Raw genomic sequence first — 19,353 nt, 5'->3', positions numbered from 1 at the left:
TTACTGAGAAGAAATGAGCACTAAAGGATTTCCTTCTATTCCAGTAGCTCGTTGGAATGTGTGTCCAAACCAAACCAGACTCCGCTCGCATGTCAAGAAAAGAATCACCAAAAAATACGATAAAGGGGATAACCAAAACGACACGATAAAGGGAAAGGGCCAGAACAACTCCGAACAAGATTAATCTAACATCACACATAATATGCAAGTTAGATAGTTCCAAACACCTAAATTCTTGCTTGCACTTCTTGCAGGTTAAACGCAAAAGTACGTAATATATGCAATTTGACACAAGTAATCCAAAAGAAAAAGGCGTTCTAATTGTTACCAGAAATTTCAAGACATATACACCGGCTATAAACATGATCATCTATGAACCATTTGCAGAGAGACATTTGGACAAAAACACGTCCCACAGAGCAAAAGGAAGCAAAATGAATTCCTTCAAAATTCCAGGAAATCAACTGAGGAGTCTGGTCTAATGAAGGGATCACCCTCCTCGCATGTGTGCGCCCAACTCCCCGAACTGCTCATTAGCTTCCACAGCATCCTCTGACAGGCAAACTGCATCTAGCTTCTGTTTAAGAATCTCTATTGCATTCAGCACCAACTGAGAAGCTTTGATTGCGCCAGTAGTTTCCACTGAGAATATGAAGCTGTCTTCTTTGGCATCTATTTCAACAAGTCCTGGCTTTCCCATTGCCTCTGCTTTATTGATCACTTCATCATCGTACGTGTATGCCTCAGGATCAATTATCACAACCTGGGAGAAGAGGAAAAAGAAACCAACAATGTGACTGGGAAGACACATAAAATTATAGGATCATTATGAAGGCTGGACTGTATTGGTGTGCATAATTAAACAAAACCAAAACAACAATCAGATAAAAAAAACACACAGCAAACAGAATAATAGTTTTCGAAAATACAAAATATCACCCTATAGAATGCATTGTTTTAATAATTCTGATGCGCGAATGGTACATAACATTCTTGGAGTGCTGTTTATAAAGCACCCATATACTTTGATTTCATAACCCAATGCTGGAAAAGTGAATCCTTCATGGCGTTAACTGAAACTTTTATTAAGCCATGATCATAAACAATGTAGTTACGTAAGCCACTAAACTTGGAGTTCGACATTGTAGCCACAAATTGGTGATTGCCGATTGGCAATTTTTTTTTTTCCATTGTAAGAATCTACTCTTCCCTGAGCTCTATATTGAGCAATTCAGAGTAACAGACAATATATTTACTAAAGATTTTTTTCCGAAATAAAACCTCCAATGTGGCAGCCTGGCAGGTATAAACCTACTTTGATGGAGTGACGTGTGGCATCATGGTTTGACAATTGCAGGAAGGTGGGGTTTGGTTATAAGTTAATCCTACAAAACCCTAATCCCAATAGGAGTACTGATCCAAATGCAAAATTAGTTTGTTGATGGAGACACAAAATGGATAAGTGTTGCTCCAAATGCAAAATGTGATACTTCAACAATTCAACTAACCTGCTGAGTACGAGGATCAATGCCAAACACCGTGGTAGGACTACTATCAATCCAATCATTTTTGTCCTTAAGTGTTAAGGTCTGCATCAACTCTTCATTGATACGAATATCTGGATCATACATGAAAGTAACAGTGGCTGCAGGAGACCATTTTGCGTGGTCTTTTCCAATGCCTTTTCTGGCTATCGCTCTCAGCCTCAGTTCTTGCCCGCGGCGTAACTTCACAATTATAATCCCCCTGAATACACAATTAACAATAGTATCTCAACTTCTACAATTTTAATTCTGTTGGCAATTAAGTGCGCAGAGGATATAAGCTGATGACATAAATATTAAAATAAAACTTGCCATTACATGAAAAACACTCAAAGAAAATTAATTATTTAATATTGGGATCTCCAATTATCGATACAAGAAAAGAACAATACTATGCATAAACGTGGATAGTGACCTCCACCGCATGTAGAGAAGAAAAATAAATCAACTTTTGCTAATTGCCTAATTGTACATTATCTCAACAACAACAACAAAAATCCACTGAATTAAGATTGATACTACTATTGGACTACGTTAAGTTTTACCAATTCCAAAAGTGAGATATCAACAGCAAAGCAATCAGCTTACAACTTCATTATATTGCAGTATTCATCTTCCATTTCTTCTTTTGAAGGAAGCAGTTGATCAATGCTGAGCTGGAAAAGATCAATTTCCTCTTTCCAACAGCAAAGAAAATGATAAACAAAAGGGAGTTTCTGTTCATTTTGTTGGATTTACATGTTTCCCTATTTCTTTCCCTTAACCTCCTCAAAAGCAATAGTAATCAAATCAAAAATCATACAAAATGGCTTTTTCCTTCTTTTATCTGTCTGGTAACTGGTAGAAATACATGGACCTTGTAGCTTGTGGAATTCAATGTCAACTTTACATTCTTCACCTAAAATAAGACACCATGGAACACCTAAAATAAGGCCCAGTTCGGCCTAAATAAGCAGCTTGGCCTTTTATTTTGTCTTCATTCAAAAAAATTGCATTTGTTAGTTTTGTGTCAAGTTTTTGTGGATTACTGGTTTGTCTCGACGAGAGGAATCGGAAAACCCAAAATTTTTACTTCTACCCAAATTTTTTTAGAAATATCCAAGATAAAGCCCCCAAAGCCGGCTTTTTGGGCTTTATTTTGGATTTTTTCAAAGATATTTGGGTTAAAGTAAAAAAAATGTTACTTCGCCAATTCCGTTCGTTGAGACGAACCAATAATCCACAAAAACTTTGACGCGAAACTAACAAATGCGATTTTTTTTTGGAATAAGACAACAAAAGGCCAAGCTGCTTAATTAGGCAATCTAGGCCTAAGACACCACGGAACTACTTCTACAACAAAGAACTATCATCATTACGCTACAGTCACATCATAAGAACAAAATTTTCAACCAAACATACGGTATCAACAATTTTGATTCTGGAAATAAAAAAATGGTACTACTCAAAACTGAATGGTTTCAACTTCGTTAGTAGACTTGGGTTTGATTGTCAGTCGTGTGCATGCGTCAACTGTCGGATTCATCTGATTCCTATTTCAAGGACACAAGACAGAACAAAAGATTCACGTTCTTTAGTATAGTCTTATACTAGATAACTAGAATGTTTCATAGAACATTTCATCCATACTATATGCATCCATAACTCTAAGGTAACCTCCAACTACTAAAAAAGTCAACTATAATATCACAGCCAGGACTCATCTCCAAAGTACCCATTTGTTTGATCGGATATGACTACTGAATTGGACTTTAGTCCAAGGTGACCACATATTTGGTGTCTGGTGTTTGATTAATTTTTTCCCTGCATTAAACATGCATATGCATCAGCGGAATATATACCCCTCATTATTAGTCCCTATACCCCTCATTATTAGTCCCTTCAAACAAAGAAGTTCAGGTGTCCAACATAGGTTCTTAATTTCTTATACAGGGTCCATGTACAGAAGAGTCCATATATCTAAGGGAGACTGACTTTTGACTAGAGAGAGAGGGAGGGAGACTGAACGCCCCGTTCCAGAACGGGTTTTAAGTCCTTATTTTTTAAAAAAGCAAGCAATTTCAAGCTCAAAAATTATAGGCTTATTAAAATTTAAAAATATGCAATATAAATCTTGTTTGATAAATTTCATTGAGATCTTTAATACGATGCAAAAAAAAAAATTTAAAATTATTTTTTATTTACATTATTTTTTAGTTTAAAAATATGAAATAAATACTTATTTTTTAAAAAGGTGTTTCGGAACGGGACCTGACTTTTGATCACGAGAGACCGACTTTTGATCAGGATTCTCTTCACCCAAAGCAGAATCAGAGAAGTCGTCGGGGACAACAGTGTGATCAGAACTAATACGCTCCCTGCTCGTAACATCTAGGTACTCGACGGGGACAACAGTGTGATCAGAACTAATAAGCTCCTTGCTCGTAACATCTAGGGTTTGGTCGTTAATACATTTCGCCCTCAAGTGAAACTCCAAGGAGCAGAACTCGCACTGTCCGTCACCGTCGCATGCGTCGCAGTCCCTGGCGAACCGCATGCTCATGGCTCGGTCGCTGGTGAGTGGGACCAGCCCGAGTCGGTGGGCTATGAACTCGTCGTTGAGTACCGACGAGTTGACCTCGATCTCGACGAGGTCGATGGCGACGGTGGGGACCTCGGCGATCATGACTCGACGGAGGGCGTTGGCCATTGACGCGTCGGTGTCTTGGAGCTCGAACCTGCAGTAGTCGTCTCTTAGCTCTCGGATTTTTACCTTTGGGAATCGCTGGTAGGATACGCCCTCCATATTCTCCTTCTCTCTCTCCTTCTCTCTCTCCTTAAACCCTTCCTTGGGTTTTGCGACTGTGAAGTTGTAAACTTTTGGCGGTTTATGATTGTACATCCATCAGTTTTTTAACAGTTTTTTTAATGAATAACACTTTGGCCCTTATAGTATGAGTTACTCCTACTAAACACCGTAACGTTGATAATTTACACTTTTACTCCTCTAATGTTTCTGGCAAATATAGAGAGACCGCCCTTGCTTCGGAGTACTTCTCGAGAAAGATTGATTATTCAGGAGAGGAATTTTCTTCTCTCGTTGGCTAACTTGATTCTATTATCTATGCCAACACCACGACCTTCACAACTATGCATCGAGGCCTGGAGGATATTGCCAGAGTTCGCTCCGATATGAGATCTTGCATGCCTTTATGGAGTGATATCAAGGAATCTAATAACAATAGGCGGATTTTCATGACAAATCCATCAGATAATGTTTGCTGCTTCTTAAAAGTGTGTGCAGTTTTCTAACCATCTGTAGTTTGTGTAGGTGTTTGTGGTTCAAGGTTGGCTTCTGGCTGCCTGGTTGCCCTTTTGAGTGTTCTGTTGTTTGCTTGGTCTTAGGGGATAATTTGGCATTATTTTGGTTGTATCTCTCGGTATGCCCCTTGCACTTGTAGTTGCTTTGTTTCGATGAGTTAATTAACCCCAAAAACATTATGCATCAGGTGTCACCTTACAAGCAAATCAAAACAATCAAAAGCAAATGCCCAAAGTACTTAGAGCATATATATGCTTGCCAGGTTGATTCCACATCCATTCCAGCTATGGGAAACAAGCCGAATGCAGGTGTTCAAGTTCAGGCTTAAAAGTGTAGTGTAACGAGTTCCAAAATACTGATTAACTTGGTATCTCAACTGAGTTTTTAATCGTGCACAAATCAAGTAGTATGTTTTTCTAAATGCAAGTCAATGATTGCATATAAGATCGCTAAAACAAGTGGAAACAAGCTTTGAAGATCAATGTACTTGCAAGTACGGTTAAGCCCGACCTGCTTACGTAACTGGTCGATCTCAATTCTGAAATCGAGTTTTCGCAAGCAGAGTGCGGGTTAAGCTGGTTTATCTGCAGTCATGATTGTAGGTAGATCAGTTCGTTTGGAAGTCTTGAACGATCAGACTGACTTTGAACAAAACAAAATGGCAGACTAATACAAGGTCGTCCAAACAGTTGCTTGATAATTTCTTTCTCACCAAACTTCCCCACCACATAAATTCCAAAAGTGAACCAATCTGGACTTAATTTTGTCCAGTGCTTGGATGCTAACATTGCCATGAGTTCTGGAAACCATGGAATCCAATAACCAAACAAGTTCCGTGGTAATTAGTTTTATCCCCTGTACCTGACAATGTAGAAATAAAACCATCCGGCAAATAGAAATTTAATACAGAGTCCATTTATAAATACGTTATTTAATAATTCTGATTAATATCCTGCATGTCCCAAAATCTGCAAAAACAGAAAAATATTTATCCCTAGCTGATGATACGGCTAGCCATATGACCAACACGAGAACAAGTATTTACAGATTCTAGTCTTTTTTTCCCTCACAGTGTAACATTTTCTGCACCAAAGCATTGTGCCATTTCAAGAAGCCTTCCACTCTCAGGGATTTTGCTGTTTCCTGCAACCAAGTTTGCAAGTATACATAAGCAACAAAAACGAGGCCATTGAAAACACTCGGTAATACTGTATCAATACTGTATTCTAGCAAGGAAAACGTATAACAGTATAAGCCAGATGCTGGGATGGTGAATTTAGTTAAATTCAACACTCCTGCAGCAGAACCAAAAAATTTGTGAATCGTGTATAATATAATAATTGGCCAAAATATAAACACACTTACGAGAACACCTTATTTGATGAGGATGCATCTAATAGGTGAGCCCTCAGCGCCAAGCAACCTGAGTGGTAAGCAATGGACCGAATATAGTCCCGGTTTAACATCATCTAATTTCAGGCCTTCCACAAGAATGATTTCCTACATCATTTCAAAGGAATGTTTGAGAACCGAACAAGGAACTTTTTGTTATATATGTCTGAACATTAACCAAAAAAATGTCAACGATGCGGAGGAGAGAACTTTTATTTAGAATTGCTTCACTAGTTATCGTCCAGCCCAATAAGAATGAAGAAAAAAGGAAAAGAGGAAATTGTCACCACGTGATGCCACTTCAGTATCCAGGCAAACTAGGAACAGAAGAGGCATTGAAAACAAGTATAAATCAATGTACATAAGATTATCTGGAAGCATAGGTTCATTAGCAGATACCCCATTGAAATGAAAACATTCCATAGCATAAGCAGTTAGCACCACTGGAGTAAGTATGGATAATTTTCTTCAACTAAAGGATTCTACAGTATGTATTTTCTCCACCATTACCAAAACATTATCAAGGTTAATTAATATAGAAATGCACCAATAGTAAGATTTTACAAATTAATAAGAATTTCAAGGATTAAGATACATAATGGACACAGAGGATCATCACACCAGTAAATATTAACCATGCCCGCATCTCCTGTCCGTAAGAAACACCCTTTAATACTTCAAAGACTCATATTGTTGCAGAGGTATGTATGAATCATATGATACATAAGAAAAGTCACAAATTCGGCCCAAAGTCCAGTCTTGCCTTCGTGTGGTGACATCTCCTTCTCTAAGGAGCAGATGGACTCTAATTCTAGGAGGAGCAGATGGACTCTTATTCTAGGAGAGTCCCTCATTTATAAGAATCAAATAATGCGGCGTGTTTCTGTTCCACTGTATAACTTATAATGGATATACCTCTATTGATTGAAAAGAAGAAGAAGATCTTTAGCTACACCTATGATGTGGCATTCCAAAAATCAACAGTAGGATATTCCAAATTGATACCACCTAGGAAAGAGATAAAAGTAAATAGCAAGTAATACTTCTGCCTATACAGTAGATACCAGTCATATTCTTTGTTTTTGGTTTGGCCAAAGAGGCAAATTCATATTTCTAGCCAAAAGTTTTACTTCTTTTTCATATCAAAATTCATGTTGCCTGATTTCAACCTTTTGTCATTACTACCAAAAAAGACACATTCTCAACCCCATTCACAATATATAACTACCCATGGTATGTCTGGAAATAGCAATACTTAGAAGCTAAAGAGACGAAATTAAAAGAACTAAAAGAATCAAAACTCTGCCTGACTGATATCTCCTGACTGCAACAACTAAAAGAATTATCTCAAAGTGGGAGAAAAATAAGTGCCGACAATGAAACACAGAAGACTCCAGCACATTTGAGCTATAATTTCTTACCCTGCTTTCTAGGAAAACAAGATGAGAAGGAATCAGATCATCATAGGCAGCAACAGATAAGTAATCAATCCCTGTAATTCAGAACAAACAGATGGGTTAACAGCACAGAATTGTTAAGGTTTTATTCCAAGGAGGACATCCACTAAACAAATTTCAGCCTGCGAAAGTTTTTAGGCCTGCTTCAATGTCACTTTAAAGTTTGAATGATCCCATTGAATTAAAGATAGGCCATCACTGTTAAATCACATCATGTTTTAATGCAAGTCATTCTTGAGAAAATACTACCTCACTAATTTCTCAGAATCTAAAAGTTTTTCATTTCAATGAATTATAAATTGACTAGTAAGAACAACATGATTAAGTCCAAATCTTTCTAAACAGCTGTCTGTAAGGCAATGCACCTCTAAAATTAATGCCACCTGAATCATGAACGAAGCCATTCAAATTCCAGGAAGTCCGGAGTCCGGACAAGCCATGGTTGGGCTCAATGGCATCATTGACGACAATTTTGTCACCTCTGAATGAATTGATGGAATCTATCTTTTGTCATTGAACTAGAAATACACCAATTAATGATGTACAGCTATGTTTTCCACCATAGGCGGATCAAGGCATAGATACGCTCTTGATTGTTGATCTTTTTGAAACAGCAATGTAAGATCATCCTTCATGCTTTTGGAGACCAATAACTATGTCCTAGATGAGCATCATTGCAACAAAAGTGGCTGAAAATTAATCAAGGCATAAGATCTAAGCAGAAATGCCAATGGCCACCAAGTTGGAGATATGTACATCATGTTCAAGGCATTGAAAGGAAATGTCTTTGCAAAGAAGAGCATGATTGAGTCAGCTCTGGTATTGTTGACGCCGGAGGTACCACAAGGATGAAATAAGTGCCAACCTACTGACACGTCACAAACGTGCAAAAGCCAAAACCCCAGATATTGCTGATGTATTTACCTGTAGTGGCTAGCCCTTCGTTCAATAACAGTTCTAATAACTGATTGCGGACGATCTTAAGAGCCATCGACGCAAGTGTTTAGTTCTACCTCCTCATTTTAACTACCTAGCTCATATTTGAAAGGGCAGTCCTTAGCCCAGTATGGAGGGAGGGAAAGACTACGTTCTATCACAGAGCACCTCTTCCTCCAGTAAGAGATCTCCAAACTCTGTGCTACAATGCCGGAAGCCAAGGTCACGTAGCATATAACGCAAGGCTCTATGGCTACGTGAGCCCCATTAAATTCAAGATGGCTTAAAACTAATATGAGCAGAAATCAAGGTGTCCTTCTCACATAAACATCAACCTACTATTAAACTAGCTGCATAACTATATTTTGCTATATTCAATGGTGTCCTTACCAACAAGTTTGATGTCAGTGTTATCCACCAACCACTGTGCCCCATCTTTCATGAAGCCCACATAGCTGGTATCGAAGTTCTTTTTCCACATTAGCCGCCTGAAAAAAATATTTAGCTTAGCTTACGAGCACAGCAAAATTTTCTGCTGTTTATCTGAAGTCGTAATATAAGAAAAATAGGTGATCAGATATTGAATAGGAGTAGTAACAAATAACTGAAATAAAATAGTAGCTGGGCCCGGTGTTGAGTAAGGGGTGAAAAGGTGTTGAATGAAGTTTATTTTACCACATAACTCAGGCATTCTCGGTTAGCCTGATATAACAATTGACACCATGGACCAATTTAATTTACTTCCACTGCAATTTTCATTGACATTAGCATGTCAGATGCAACAAAATCATGAACAAAGTACATTGTTGGAAGGGGCGACCAAAGTACCAAGACTTTCTTAAAGAACACTATGGAGAAACACAGTTCACTTATTTAACCATTCTGCAAAGAATATTTACCTGTCGGTGTTTAATGTTCTGAAAAGCACGCGACGCACTCCCTTGGGAATATTTAAGGATTTCATAGCTTCGGCTGCAAGAGAGAGATAATCAATTGGTCCACTCAGTTTAGAAAGATGGTTATGTAGAACAGAAAATACGAACAGCAACTCCAGAGAGAAAATTGTGATAAGCACTTGTCTCAAGCCCCTTGTTTCTCAGGTGTATGTAACTATCAATTGACTTAGATTACACTGACAAATTGTTCCAAAAAAAGAAGATCACGGTGACATTTTGTCAAAAGACATGCGTGGAACAGAAGGTACAATGAAATTGCTAGATATACTGCCAACACAGATAGCAAAATGAAGGAATAAATGAGTATACACTATTATTTCAGACAGACCATAACACTAAAATGGTCATACCTAGCATACACACAAACGTCATCAGCAAGTCAATCTAAACACAATACTGATAGTGATTGTTGCATAAAAGGATGTCAGGTTGGTCCAATCATTACACCAGATGATCTTCATCCTCATGCGTTCCCTCAAAAAAATGTAGTTCTCATTTGGAACAATATTGAGTTTAAATGTGTGTTTCCCAAAGAAACAGCCTATCCTGAAGTTGATTTTCCTAACAACATGATGTAGGACAGATTGAAATAGGGCTAAGTATAATCAAACACAAAGATAAGGGGCTGTGAACAGTGGAAGTGAATAGTAATTTGTAAGAAGAACGAGATGAAGGGTTAGAGAAGGATAGGTCTAGGCATCACACCTAGAAAACCCAAGGCATCACACCTAGGGGCTCTTTAGCATCACACCAAAGAAAAGATTGCATCACACAATCTAATAGCTTGAAAGCTACTCAATTTTTCATTCATTCAATCATCATGATTTGCCATAAGGCTTGCAATCTTATTTATATCCATTTCAACTTGACTCTAGAACTTCCCAAAATAAATAAACTTCAACTAACATTAGACTTCCCAAGACACGTTGAACATAGACTCTTTTACTGCATTAATAACATGGAAAAACCAAAAGACTCTTTGATTAACTAATGGGCTCTAAAGACTTTGACTATAAATTAAATAGACATTTGACTTGTCTAAAACCCAAAAGACACTCCTAAGAATCCAGCCCATGTCTAGCCAATATCCCAAGTAGACCCATGGACAATCCTAACCCTCAAAAATCGGATAATGGTTAAATTACTGGAATACCCTTGGCCACCTTTTCTGGACTGCATCACAACACCAGGACTCCTAATAAGAAGATGATATGCCTTCAATGATGGATAAAATTATTGTAGCCAAGCCAACCACGAATATGAGAGTTAAGACCCAATGGAAGCATGAGAATACCATGTCGCTCAGTTACATAGTATGACTTGCAGTTACCCAGAAAAACAAACAAAAGAATGCACAAGTCATGAAAGTTTTATTCTAAGTGAACACATAGCTAGGGTATTTTAACTTGGAAATCGAGACATCCAAGAGGTAATAGAATCATAAAGCACATAAAATTATTTCAGAGCAACCTAAAAAATTCAGGTACTGTCAGTCTACCCTATCAAGGACAAGGAACTTCAGTAGTGCATCGAAACACAGACAACAAAAATAAAAGCATCTACTCATGACTGCTTGACTTCTGACACGATCTTGTTGTACTACTTTCCAACATTACTACACGCAATCTTTTCCATCAAGAGCCCGAATCTCTTCTTAAACTCAACCAAATATGTGTTCGATTTTGAGATGCAACAAAGGAAGTGAAAGAACAAATGTTTCCAAAAAGAAATGCAGAAAAAAACTGTAAATGTATACCAGTTATGTTTGTGTCCCTCGGAACATCAACTAGCAAAGCTGGACCTGTGAAAACAAACAACTTTAACCATTAAAAAACATGAAATAATGATGAATGCACGGAGTCATAATTTTCCACAAAAGTGTTAATCCCATCATGAGGAAAAGGGGAAGTCACCAACTAGAAGTGAGTATCCGGAAAAGACAAAACAAACAAATGAAACCGAAAGAAAGTCAAGGACATCAAAATGTCCAAGAAGTACATCTCGCCAGATTTTGTCATAAATCTCTTCCATTTGGTGACATGGGAGGCAGACTCTAGTGAAGACGAAGATATTTCATGATTATGTTTTGCATACAAGATTAGTCAATAATTTTTATCAAAGCTTTGAAGAGGGGAGGGGGGGGAAACAACTCTTTGGGACATCCAATCTTAAGACTCGGTTGTCAACAAGTTAAAACATTACAGCCAAAATAGTGAAATCAACCAAAGCACCAAAGAATAGGAAGGGTTACTGAAAACAAACAATCTGCTTCCCTTTTGTCACCAAAGGGAAGCACCATCATCAATCTTAGGTTGTGATCTACAAAGAAAATGACATCAATCCGTACTTTTCGCCAGCAAATTTTTTAAGAAAAGTAACTCCACAACATCTCATTAGGAAATACTATAACTCACAAGACAAGCCTTCTAAATTTCTGATCCCTTTGTGTAGTTTTGGCCACGTAATTGCACCTTTGAAGCTAATTATGTCTTAAAAAGCAAGCCATGATAACTTTCATTGCCACCATTTGACTAGCGATTCCTATTCAACTTAGGCAGTCTTACACATCTTCCTTACTTCAGGTCCAATACTCACACCAAGAGTTTAAGAATTTTCTGGGTGTATATAGCGTTCTCAGAACATGGAATGTCCATAAACTTTAGTAAAGGGCGGATATTAAAGACTCCATACTCGCCCTGCCACAAGAAATCAACCCAGATCGATGTTATCTCCAAAATATCTAAACTACCACGATTTAGAAAGTCCTGTAAACTACCATGATTTCGTCAGGCATACAGGCTTAGAAAATCAAAGTACTAAACTAACCAAGCCAATAACAAAACGGATTAAGCAAAACAGAAAATGAAAGTTGCTTAGTCAGAAATGAAAAAAAAACTTTTGATGGATATAATACCGTTGAGGACATCAAGGTCAAGAGTATCCACATCAAACCCAACATCAAAGTAATGTTCAAACATATGCCCTGGTGCATCAACATGAGTACCAGAATGAACAGGTAATTTCATGATAGAAAAATTATAATCTGAACCATTCTTCATGCTCTTAGAAAGCCATAGGAACTCTCCAACTTCCTCAGAGCCATCAAAAAGTGCTTCGGAACTGATCCTATGAGTTATATCAAAAATCCTTCCATTACCATAAACTTCCCTTCTCACAGGAACTAATTTCTCCTCAGTCCCACTACAGGCACCCGAATCATCACCATACCCAGATGGGTAAGCATCATTAATTGGTGTCAGTGAGAGAGAGACCCTGGCAATTGCCAGCACCTCAGCAAACACCAGCAAAATCAATAAAATCTTCATCTTTCCAACAATATGTTGAATTGGTGGAAAAGCCAAACACGCTCCAAATGATATCCAGAAACAGATTGGAGTATATAGATAATCACAAGTCACAAGGGCCCAAAAGAAACATATGCAGGAAGATATTTAGAAGAGAGGCCAAATTGTCACGCATCTTTCACAAGCAGCCAAATATGCAGTTTTCATTTGGTCTGAGAAATAACGAAGGACTACGAAATTTGACCGAAGCTGGTTCACAGGAGTGAATAAAGCCACTTATCCAAAATGCTCTCATTTAGGCAGTGTTTGGTTCAGTGAGATAATGCAAAGAGCATCTCTGGTCTTTACTCTTTTAATTGACTTGGAACCAAATTCTTAGAGACAGCCCTCTAAAAACTCGTACTAGATTGAATTTTTCACAAATTTTTAACCAAAACAAGAAAGATTCAATATTTTAAGGCTTATTTTGCTCTTCACCTTGGTGATTCTACGGGTTCACTAGAACAAAGCCGGAAAAGAAATAACAAAATGAAATTACCACTAGGGAACCAAACAGTGCCTAATTACTATCCGAACAATAGGGAGGACAATTAACCTTGTACAGTAATTTCATCAAATCGTAGCATGAAGAAACTCTAACCACAAACAGTCACACGAAAGCGATATATAACTAATCAATGCGATCAATGATGACCACTTACCATTAAGTACACCAAGGTCAAGCGTGTCGACATCGAACCCAGCATCGAAATAATGATCGAACACGTGGCCGGGCGCGTCAACGTGCGTGCCGGTATGAGTCGGTATCTTCATCTCGGAGTTGTTAGCGAGCGAGCCGTTCTTCATGCTGGCCGGGAGCCAGAGAAACTGGCCGATACCGTCCTCGGAGCCCCAGTTGGGCATGTCGGGCGTGTACCGGTGGCTGATGTCGAAGATTCGGCCGTCATCGTAGACCTCCCTTCGAACGGGTACGAGGTCGTCGCCGCCGGTGGTCGGGTTGCAGGTGGTGGAGGAGTCGTCGCCGTAGGCGGAGGGGTACGCGGAGGGGAAAGCTGAGGAGAGGGTGAGGATTGTGAGCGCCGCGGCGCATGGTAGCAGAAGTGACGGAGATTTCATCGCGGTGGAGTGGGGAGACGGTGACGAAAGTGAACTAGTGAAGTCGGAGAGTGGCTGTGGTAGAAAGGGGACTCTGATTTAATCCAAAAATGAAAGAGAAACTTTTTTATTGCCGCTGTTTTCGTAAAATTTTTCAGGTGTGACGTGACCGTCCGTTTTAATATTGAATAGTTCGAATTTAAATGAAATTTCTGATCCAAACCGTCCAACGTCGAAACGAACGGCTGAAATCATTCTAATCTCTAAGGCCCCATCTGATAAACTTTTTATTGGTACTTATTTGGTTTCCAAAATTGATCGAAATTGATAGTTCCATGAGATGAACAATTCGGCTTATAGGAGTATTAGCAATACTCCTTGAAATTTGGTATTTGTAGTTTAATCCTAATTCCTTCTCATTATCAATCTTTTTTCATTATTAATTTCTTCTATCAATAATCCAATCTTATCATCTAATCTCATTTCAAACAAATATGATATTAATAATCTCATCATCTAATCTCATCACAAACAAACATACTCATTATCAATTCTTTCTTATTATCAATTCCTTCTCATTATCAATCTCAATCTTAATCTTAATCTTAATCTTGATCTCATCTCATCTCTTTACGAATTCAATCTATCTGTCACTCTCACTGTTATACGCCTAAAAGAAATAGGAGTACACTAGGACTATGACTCTCAGGTACGAGGAGGAGGATTTGGCACGCGATGTTCCAGCGCGTTGGGAACTACCCAACCCCGCAAGTCGCAACGGCCGGCTGCTTATCCATGTAAGGCCCCGTTCCGCTTCCTCCAAAAAAATAGCTTTTTAAAAAAAAAAAGGCAACTTCAAATTCAAATATAACGAAAATGAAAATTGATTTTTCAATTTTTTTTGTACCGTTTAAAAGATTTCAATGAGATCTATCAAACAAGATTCATATTAGTAGAAAAATTATTTGCATAGATACATAATTTTTGAGCTTAAAATTACCTTCTTTTTCAAAAAGTGGAACAGCCTCTAAATTCGGCATCTTCTTTTTCAAAAAGTGGAAGAGCCTCTAAATTTGGCTGTTTGTTGGAATGATGGCTTGGCTACTTATCCAAGTTTTCGGAACATTACTTATCCAAGAAATTGGCAAATTTCTTGGATTTCGGTTACGATTGTGGGCCGGAAAGTTGGATTTCAGGTATAAACGAGTCGAGCGTGCTGAGATTCATAGTGTTCGAACTTAGCTCGTTTTTAAATGAGTCTACAATTCGAGCTCAATGGTTCGTTTGTAAACGAGCTCAAAAAAGAAACTTGAGCCCGGCTCGATTACTAAACGAGTCTTAACGAGCCAAGCTACGAGCTTGATTGTTCTCGTGTAGTTTTGTTCCTTTGCAGCCCTAATTGTGGGTGCATGGCTTGGTTCGGGCTACAATTTCACACATTGGCTTGCTAAAGTCCAAGCCCAGCACAATTTTTTCGAAACAATAAGATCAGGAGCACAATTTTCAGACGCAATTACATCCAAAACTCGCTCAATGTATGTAGGTCCACGTGCATTGTACGTTTACGAACACAATTATATTCGAAGTTGCATTCCTAGCATTGTTCTATTAAAAGTAGCACCTTGTTTTAAAAGGGGGAAAATGTTCTATCTTTCTGGCATATAATGAACGATGTTATAGATTGATGATAAGTGGTTTCGTTCCCGAACCTTGGTCTCATGGGAACTTCGTGTTATCTTGTTTGTTTCAGTTGTTTGTGTGAGTAAGTTAAGCGAGTGTAAGTACTCCTATAAGCTTAGCACTAATTTGTGGTAATTGCAACACAACTTTCGTAGCATTCCGTCTATTATACTTTCATGGATTGTTTTCATGTACTCTTAACATTTCTTTATCAATTTTTTACACGATAACAAGTGTGAAGAAAGTGGAAGCACAGTAATTCAATCTTAAAATACACACACACACCAGCCAATGACTTATTCATTTGTGACATCTTTTGCCTTTGTTTCAAACACACTAGTTTACAATAATGTTTATCTTAGACTCTGTTCATGTGGTAGAAAGACGAGCTAGGATGGTGATATATATAGAGGATGCCTTCACTAGGGGTATATGCATTTGTTGTTAGTTGATTGATAGAAAATGAGCAAGTTACTGGTAAAGGGAGAACATAAAACATTATGCCTAACTTTGTCTATCGTGAATCTGCGATAGATCAGAATGAGTGATGATAGAGGCCATTTGGTGGTGGGCTTCTCCAAAAAAATGGTGGATGCTGCATCTTCAAGCACGCTGGTGGAAGTTTGGGTCATTCATGATGGGCTGAAATTAGCTTTGGACTGAAATTGGGAAAATGACTGTCAATGACATGTTTTGATAATTAATATTCGCCAAAGACATGCTGAAAATATTTGTTAATGCTGAAAATGTCATTGACGGGTATTAATTATCAAAACACGCCCTGGACCGTCATTTTCCCAAATCTGTCTAGAATCATAGTGGAAACCGATTCTTTGGTGGCTACTCAACTTTTGAATGATGAAAACCTTGGGAATCATGAGCTCAGCAACATAATCTGTGATTGCAGGTCAATGCTATGGAGGCTTGGGAGTGAAGTGAATCACGTTCCCGGGGAAGTGAATGCTTGTGCTGATTTACTAGCTAGTTTAGTTATGGAAAACAACAAATATTAGTTGTATTTTCTTCTATGCCTTGCTGCCTTGGGAAGAAATAGTATGACGATGTATCAGGGAAGAAATTGCGAGAACTTGTACTCTGGTTTAATGTTTTATGAAAGGAGTCCTATACGTACCGACGGCCGCGCCGGGCCGTCTCCGGCCACTGGACGGCTAATCCAAGCTGTCCAAAAAATTTAAAAAAAAAACCTAGGGGCCCTTCACGGGATTCCTGCACTAGGCCCCTCGGTTTTTTTTAAAAAAAGTTTTGGACGGCTCAGATCAGCCATCTGGTGGCCGGAGACGGCCCAACGAGGCCATCGATACGGTTTCCTTACGGAAACCGTCGGTACGTATATCATTTTCGTTTATGAAGTACCCTTTTCACCAAAAAAGAAAAAGAAAAAGAAAGAATGAACAAATAATAGATGATGTCAAATCAGGAACTCTCAAAACTTTTTCTTGTTCACCTTCTTTTTCAGGAATTTGGTTGGAGGCAAGTAGAAAGGCGATTGGATAAATATTTCCTCACTGGTCGGATGGCTCAAAATCGGACATTTCAGAACGGATGGGTTCCCCTATGACCATGCCCAAAAAAATCAACTATGTTGGTCACCCAACCCACCTCTTTTTTGAGCGAAAAAAAGGCAAGTAGAAAGGCAATGAGTTAGAAGTATAAAGTAGTACAAATGGGTAAATCAAACTGCTGATTAAGACAAAAAGGATAATCAAGCACTACCTTTCCGCTCCAAGTTCTTATTTCTCCTTCTTTTTTTCCCCTAAAGAATGGAGTGTATTGTCAACTTACATGCACATCGATTAAGCTTAAGCTCTGAAGTTAACAACTACTCAAACGTACCTTCAGTAAATCGAAATACACTTTTCAGGGTCAAAGTTTAACCCATGAACTAAAAAACATAGATTTTTAGTTATTGCCATGCTCTTGCTCCATCAACCCACTGAGAATTTTGTTCTATATTCCTTTAGGAAAACAGGCATCTCAAAAGTTGCTTACAGTTACTCCCAGCTCGAAAAAGGTACTTTTGAGATTTGGAGCATTACCTAATGCATCACCGGCTGTATACTAGAGGAAGTCTATCAATCTCACTGATTTGGTCCCATGATTCTTGTATCTAAGTGGCTCTCGTACTAATAGCATCTCCAACGGTTGATTAGGCTAAATGGCTAACTAAAATAGTAAAATATGTTTAGGAAAACTGATTTTCGCGCTCCACTATTTGCTAATGGCGTTTCAATTTTAACATAAAGTTACTAATAACTTATGAACAAAGTGGAACGCCATCAGTAAAAAATGAAGCACGAATATCAATTTTCTTTGTTTGGGTGCCGATTAAAAAAGTACTACAGTACAATATGTTTAGGTAATCAATAGATATAAAATGGTTAGAAAAGATAGTTTTGTTTTTGTTTTTTTTGTCTTAGAGAGAGTTTAAGTTGATGAAGGGCTAGCCTGATCTAGTGGTAAAGTTGCTCCATTGTGACTTGGAGGTCACGGGTTTGAGTTGTGGAAACAGCCTCTTTGCTTGCAAGGGTAAGGCTGCATACACTAATCTTTTTTCAGATTCCACAATGACAGGAGCCTCGTGCACTGAGTTTACCCCCTTAGATAGTTTAAGCTGATCGATTGCAAAATGTTACAGTCAAAGGGACATATTGGAAAAATTATGATAGTTCAAGAGCATATTTAACTAACCTCACACCAACTGCAATAAAGTGGTAAATCTATTTCTTCCCGACCTCTAAATAAAGTTGATCGATTGGAAAATTTGATAGTTCGAGAGCATATAATACATTACATAAGGGAATTATTATTATTTTTTGAAAATCAACTTCATTGCCATTATCGAATAAGGATCCAGAGAATCAATTTACAGATAAAACCACACAAGCATGGGGACATCACCCCGAGTACAAGCATCAAAAAATCCAAAAATCAAACCCCTGGATTACAATAAACGCACAAAAACGATAAGAGCCTTAGCGGCTAACCCACGAGCCGGTGAAATCCGCCAAGCCGAGAGAGAACGTTGCCATCGCTGGTCATTACTATCCCCATAACACGTGGACTAGGGAGAAACACCGAGGAGCAGCCGCTACAAACCAGCGAGATGCACCACTGCCGGAGCAGCCCACATCAGCCGATGGAAAAGACAACGAACCATCACCAGCTCAGAACTCAACATCTATGCCCGATAAGCACGCCGGCCAGCACCGAGCGAAAAGGAGCAGCTCCGTGGACCACGGCGACCGGAGATTGAGAACCTTGCTCCTGATAATCCAAGTCTCCGACACAAACAACCAAAGAAAACCACTCAAACTTATTTGCCCACCACCGCACCCTCCGGATCTGGAGAAACCAAACCGGAAACAAAGCCGGACTGGGGAAAACCCAGCCGGAGGAAAGGGCACAAAGCCTAGAAAAAACAAAACCAAAAAAACCCCTTCAACCCAACCGCACACCTTATTGACTCGCCGCCAGTCCGAGGACTTCAGATCTGGGGACGACAGGCGAGAAACGAGCTGGGGAACCACGTTCCGCCAGCCACGCCATACCGAGGAGTCCTAGTCGTACACCCAAACTGCACGCCCGAAAACTATGAGCTCGGAAGCCCAGAGGGTGAGAGAGGAGAGAGGCGAGGAGGGAAGGAGGGGGGATAAGGGAATTATTTTA

The 19,353-nt window shown here is 38.8% G+C and overlaps 2 protein-coding genes across 6 annotated transcripts; both read right to left on the bottom strand.

Moving 5' to 3' along the window:
- Positions 1-224: 224 nt before the first annotated feature.
- Positions 225-5,529, bottom strand: LOC131308757 (DNA-directed RNA polymerases II, IV and V subunit 3-like). The gene is made up of 3 exons (XM_058335758.1): positions 3,800-5,529; positions 1,509-1,746; positions 225-763 (listed from the first exon to the last, which is right to left on the bottom strand). Exons 1-3 carry the CDS (start codon positions 4,423-4,425, stop codon positions 491-493), a joined length of 1,137 nt encoding a protein of 378 aa, XP_058191741.1. The 5' UTR covers positions 4,426-5,529; the 3' UTR covers positions 225-490.
- Positions 5,530-5,738: 209 nt separating this feature from the next.
- Positions 5,739-14,161, bottom strand: LOC131308758 (cyclase-like protein 2). Of its 5 annotated transcripts, none has more exons than XM_058335759.1 (7): positions 13,593-14,161; positions 11,343-11,387; positions 9,530-9,602; positions 9,021-9,118; positions 7,659-7,729; positions 6,211-6,345; positions 5,739-5,988 (listed from the first exon to the last, which is right to left on the bottom strand). In XM_058335759.1, the coding sequence occupies exons 1-6, from the start codon at positions 14,005-14,007 to the stop codon at positions 6,220-6,222; spliced, it is 828 nt and encodes a 275-aa protein (XP_058191742.1). In that variant the 5' UTR covers positions 14,008-14,161; the 3' UTR covers positions 5,739-5,988; positions 6,211-6,219. The 5 variants fall into 5 exon arrangements, with proteins under 5 accessions (XP_058191742.1, XP_058191744.1, XP_058191743.1 ...); XM_058335761.1 differs by having other exon boundaries at positions 5,739-5,981; positions 6,203-6,345; positions 13,593-14,108; XM_058335760.1 differs by having other exon boundaries at positions 6,219-6,345; positions 13,593-14,108.
- Positions 14,162-19,353: the final 5,192 nt, after the last annotated feature.

This window comes from Rhododendron vialii, chromosome 11a (assembly GCF_030253575.1).
Source record: "Rhododendron vialii isolate Sample 1 chromosome 11a, ASM3025357v1".
NCBI lineage: Eukaryota > Viridiplantae > Streptophyta > Magnoliopsida > Ericales > Ericaceae > Rhododendron > Rhododendron vialii.
Note: the sequence above shows the minus strand (reverse complement) of the source record. Positions and strands in the feature narration are given on the sequence as shown.

Excerpts from the sequence above, each read along its gene's own strand:
- LOC131308758 (XM_058335759.1), bottom strand. The coding sequence starts at position 14,007 with ATGAAATCTCCGTCACTTCTGCTACCATGCGCCGCGGCGCTCACAATC. Across the intron at positions 9,603-11,342 it reads GAGGGACACAAACATAACTG|CCGAAGCTATGAAATCCTTA; the intron begins GTATACATTTAC and ends TCTCTCTTGCAG. Across the intron at positions 9,119-9,529 it reads AGAACATTAAACACCGACAG|GCGGCTAATGTGGAAAAAGA; the intron begins GTAAATATTCTT and ends TATTTTTTTCAG.
- LOC131308757 (XM_058335758.1), bottom strand. The coding sequence starts at position 4,425 with ATGTACAATCATAAACCGCCAAAAGTTTACAACTTCACAGTCGCAAAA. Across the intron at positions 1,747-3,799 it reads TCGGTCTCTCGTGATCAAAA|GGGGATTATAATTGTGAAGT; the intron begins GTCAGGTCCCGT and ends TTGTGTATTCAG. Across the intron at positions 764-1,508 it reads TTGATCCTCGTACTCAGCAG|GTTGTGATAATTGATCCTGA; the intron begins GTTAGTTGAATT and ends CTCTTCTCCCAG.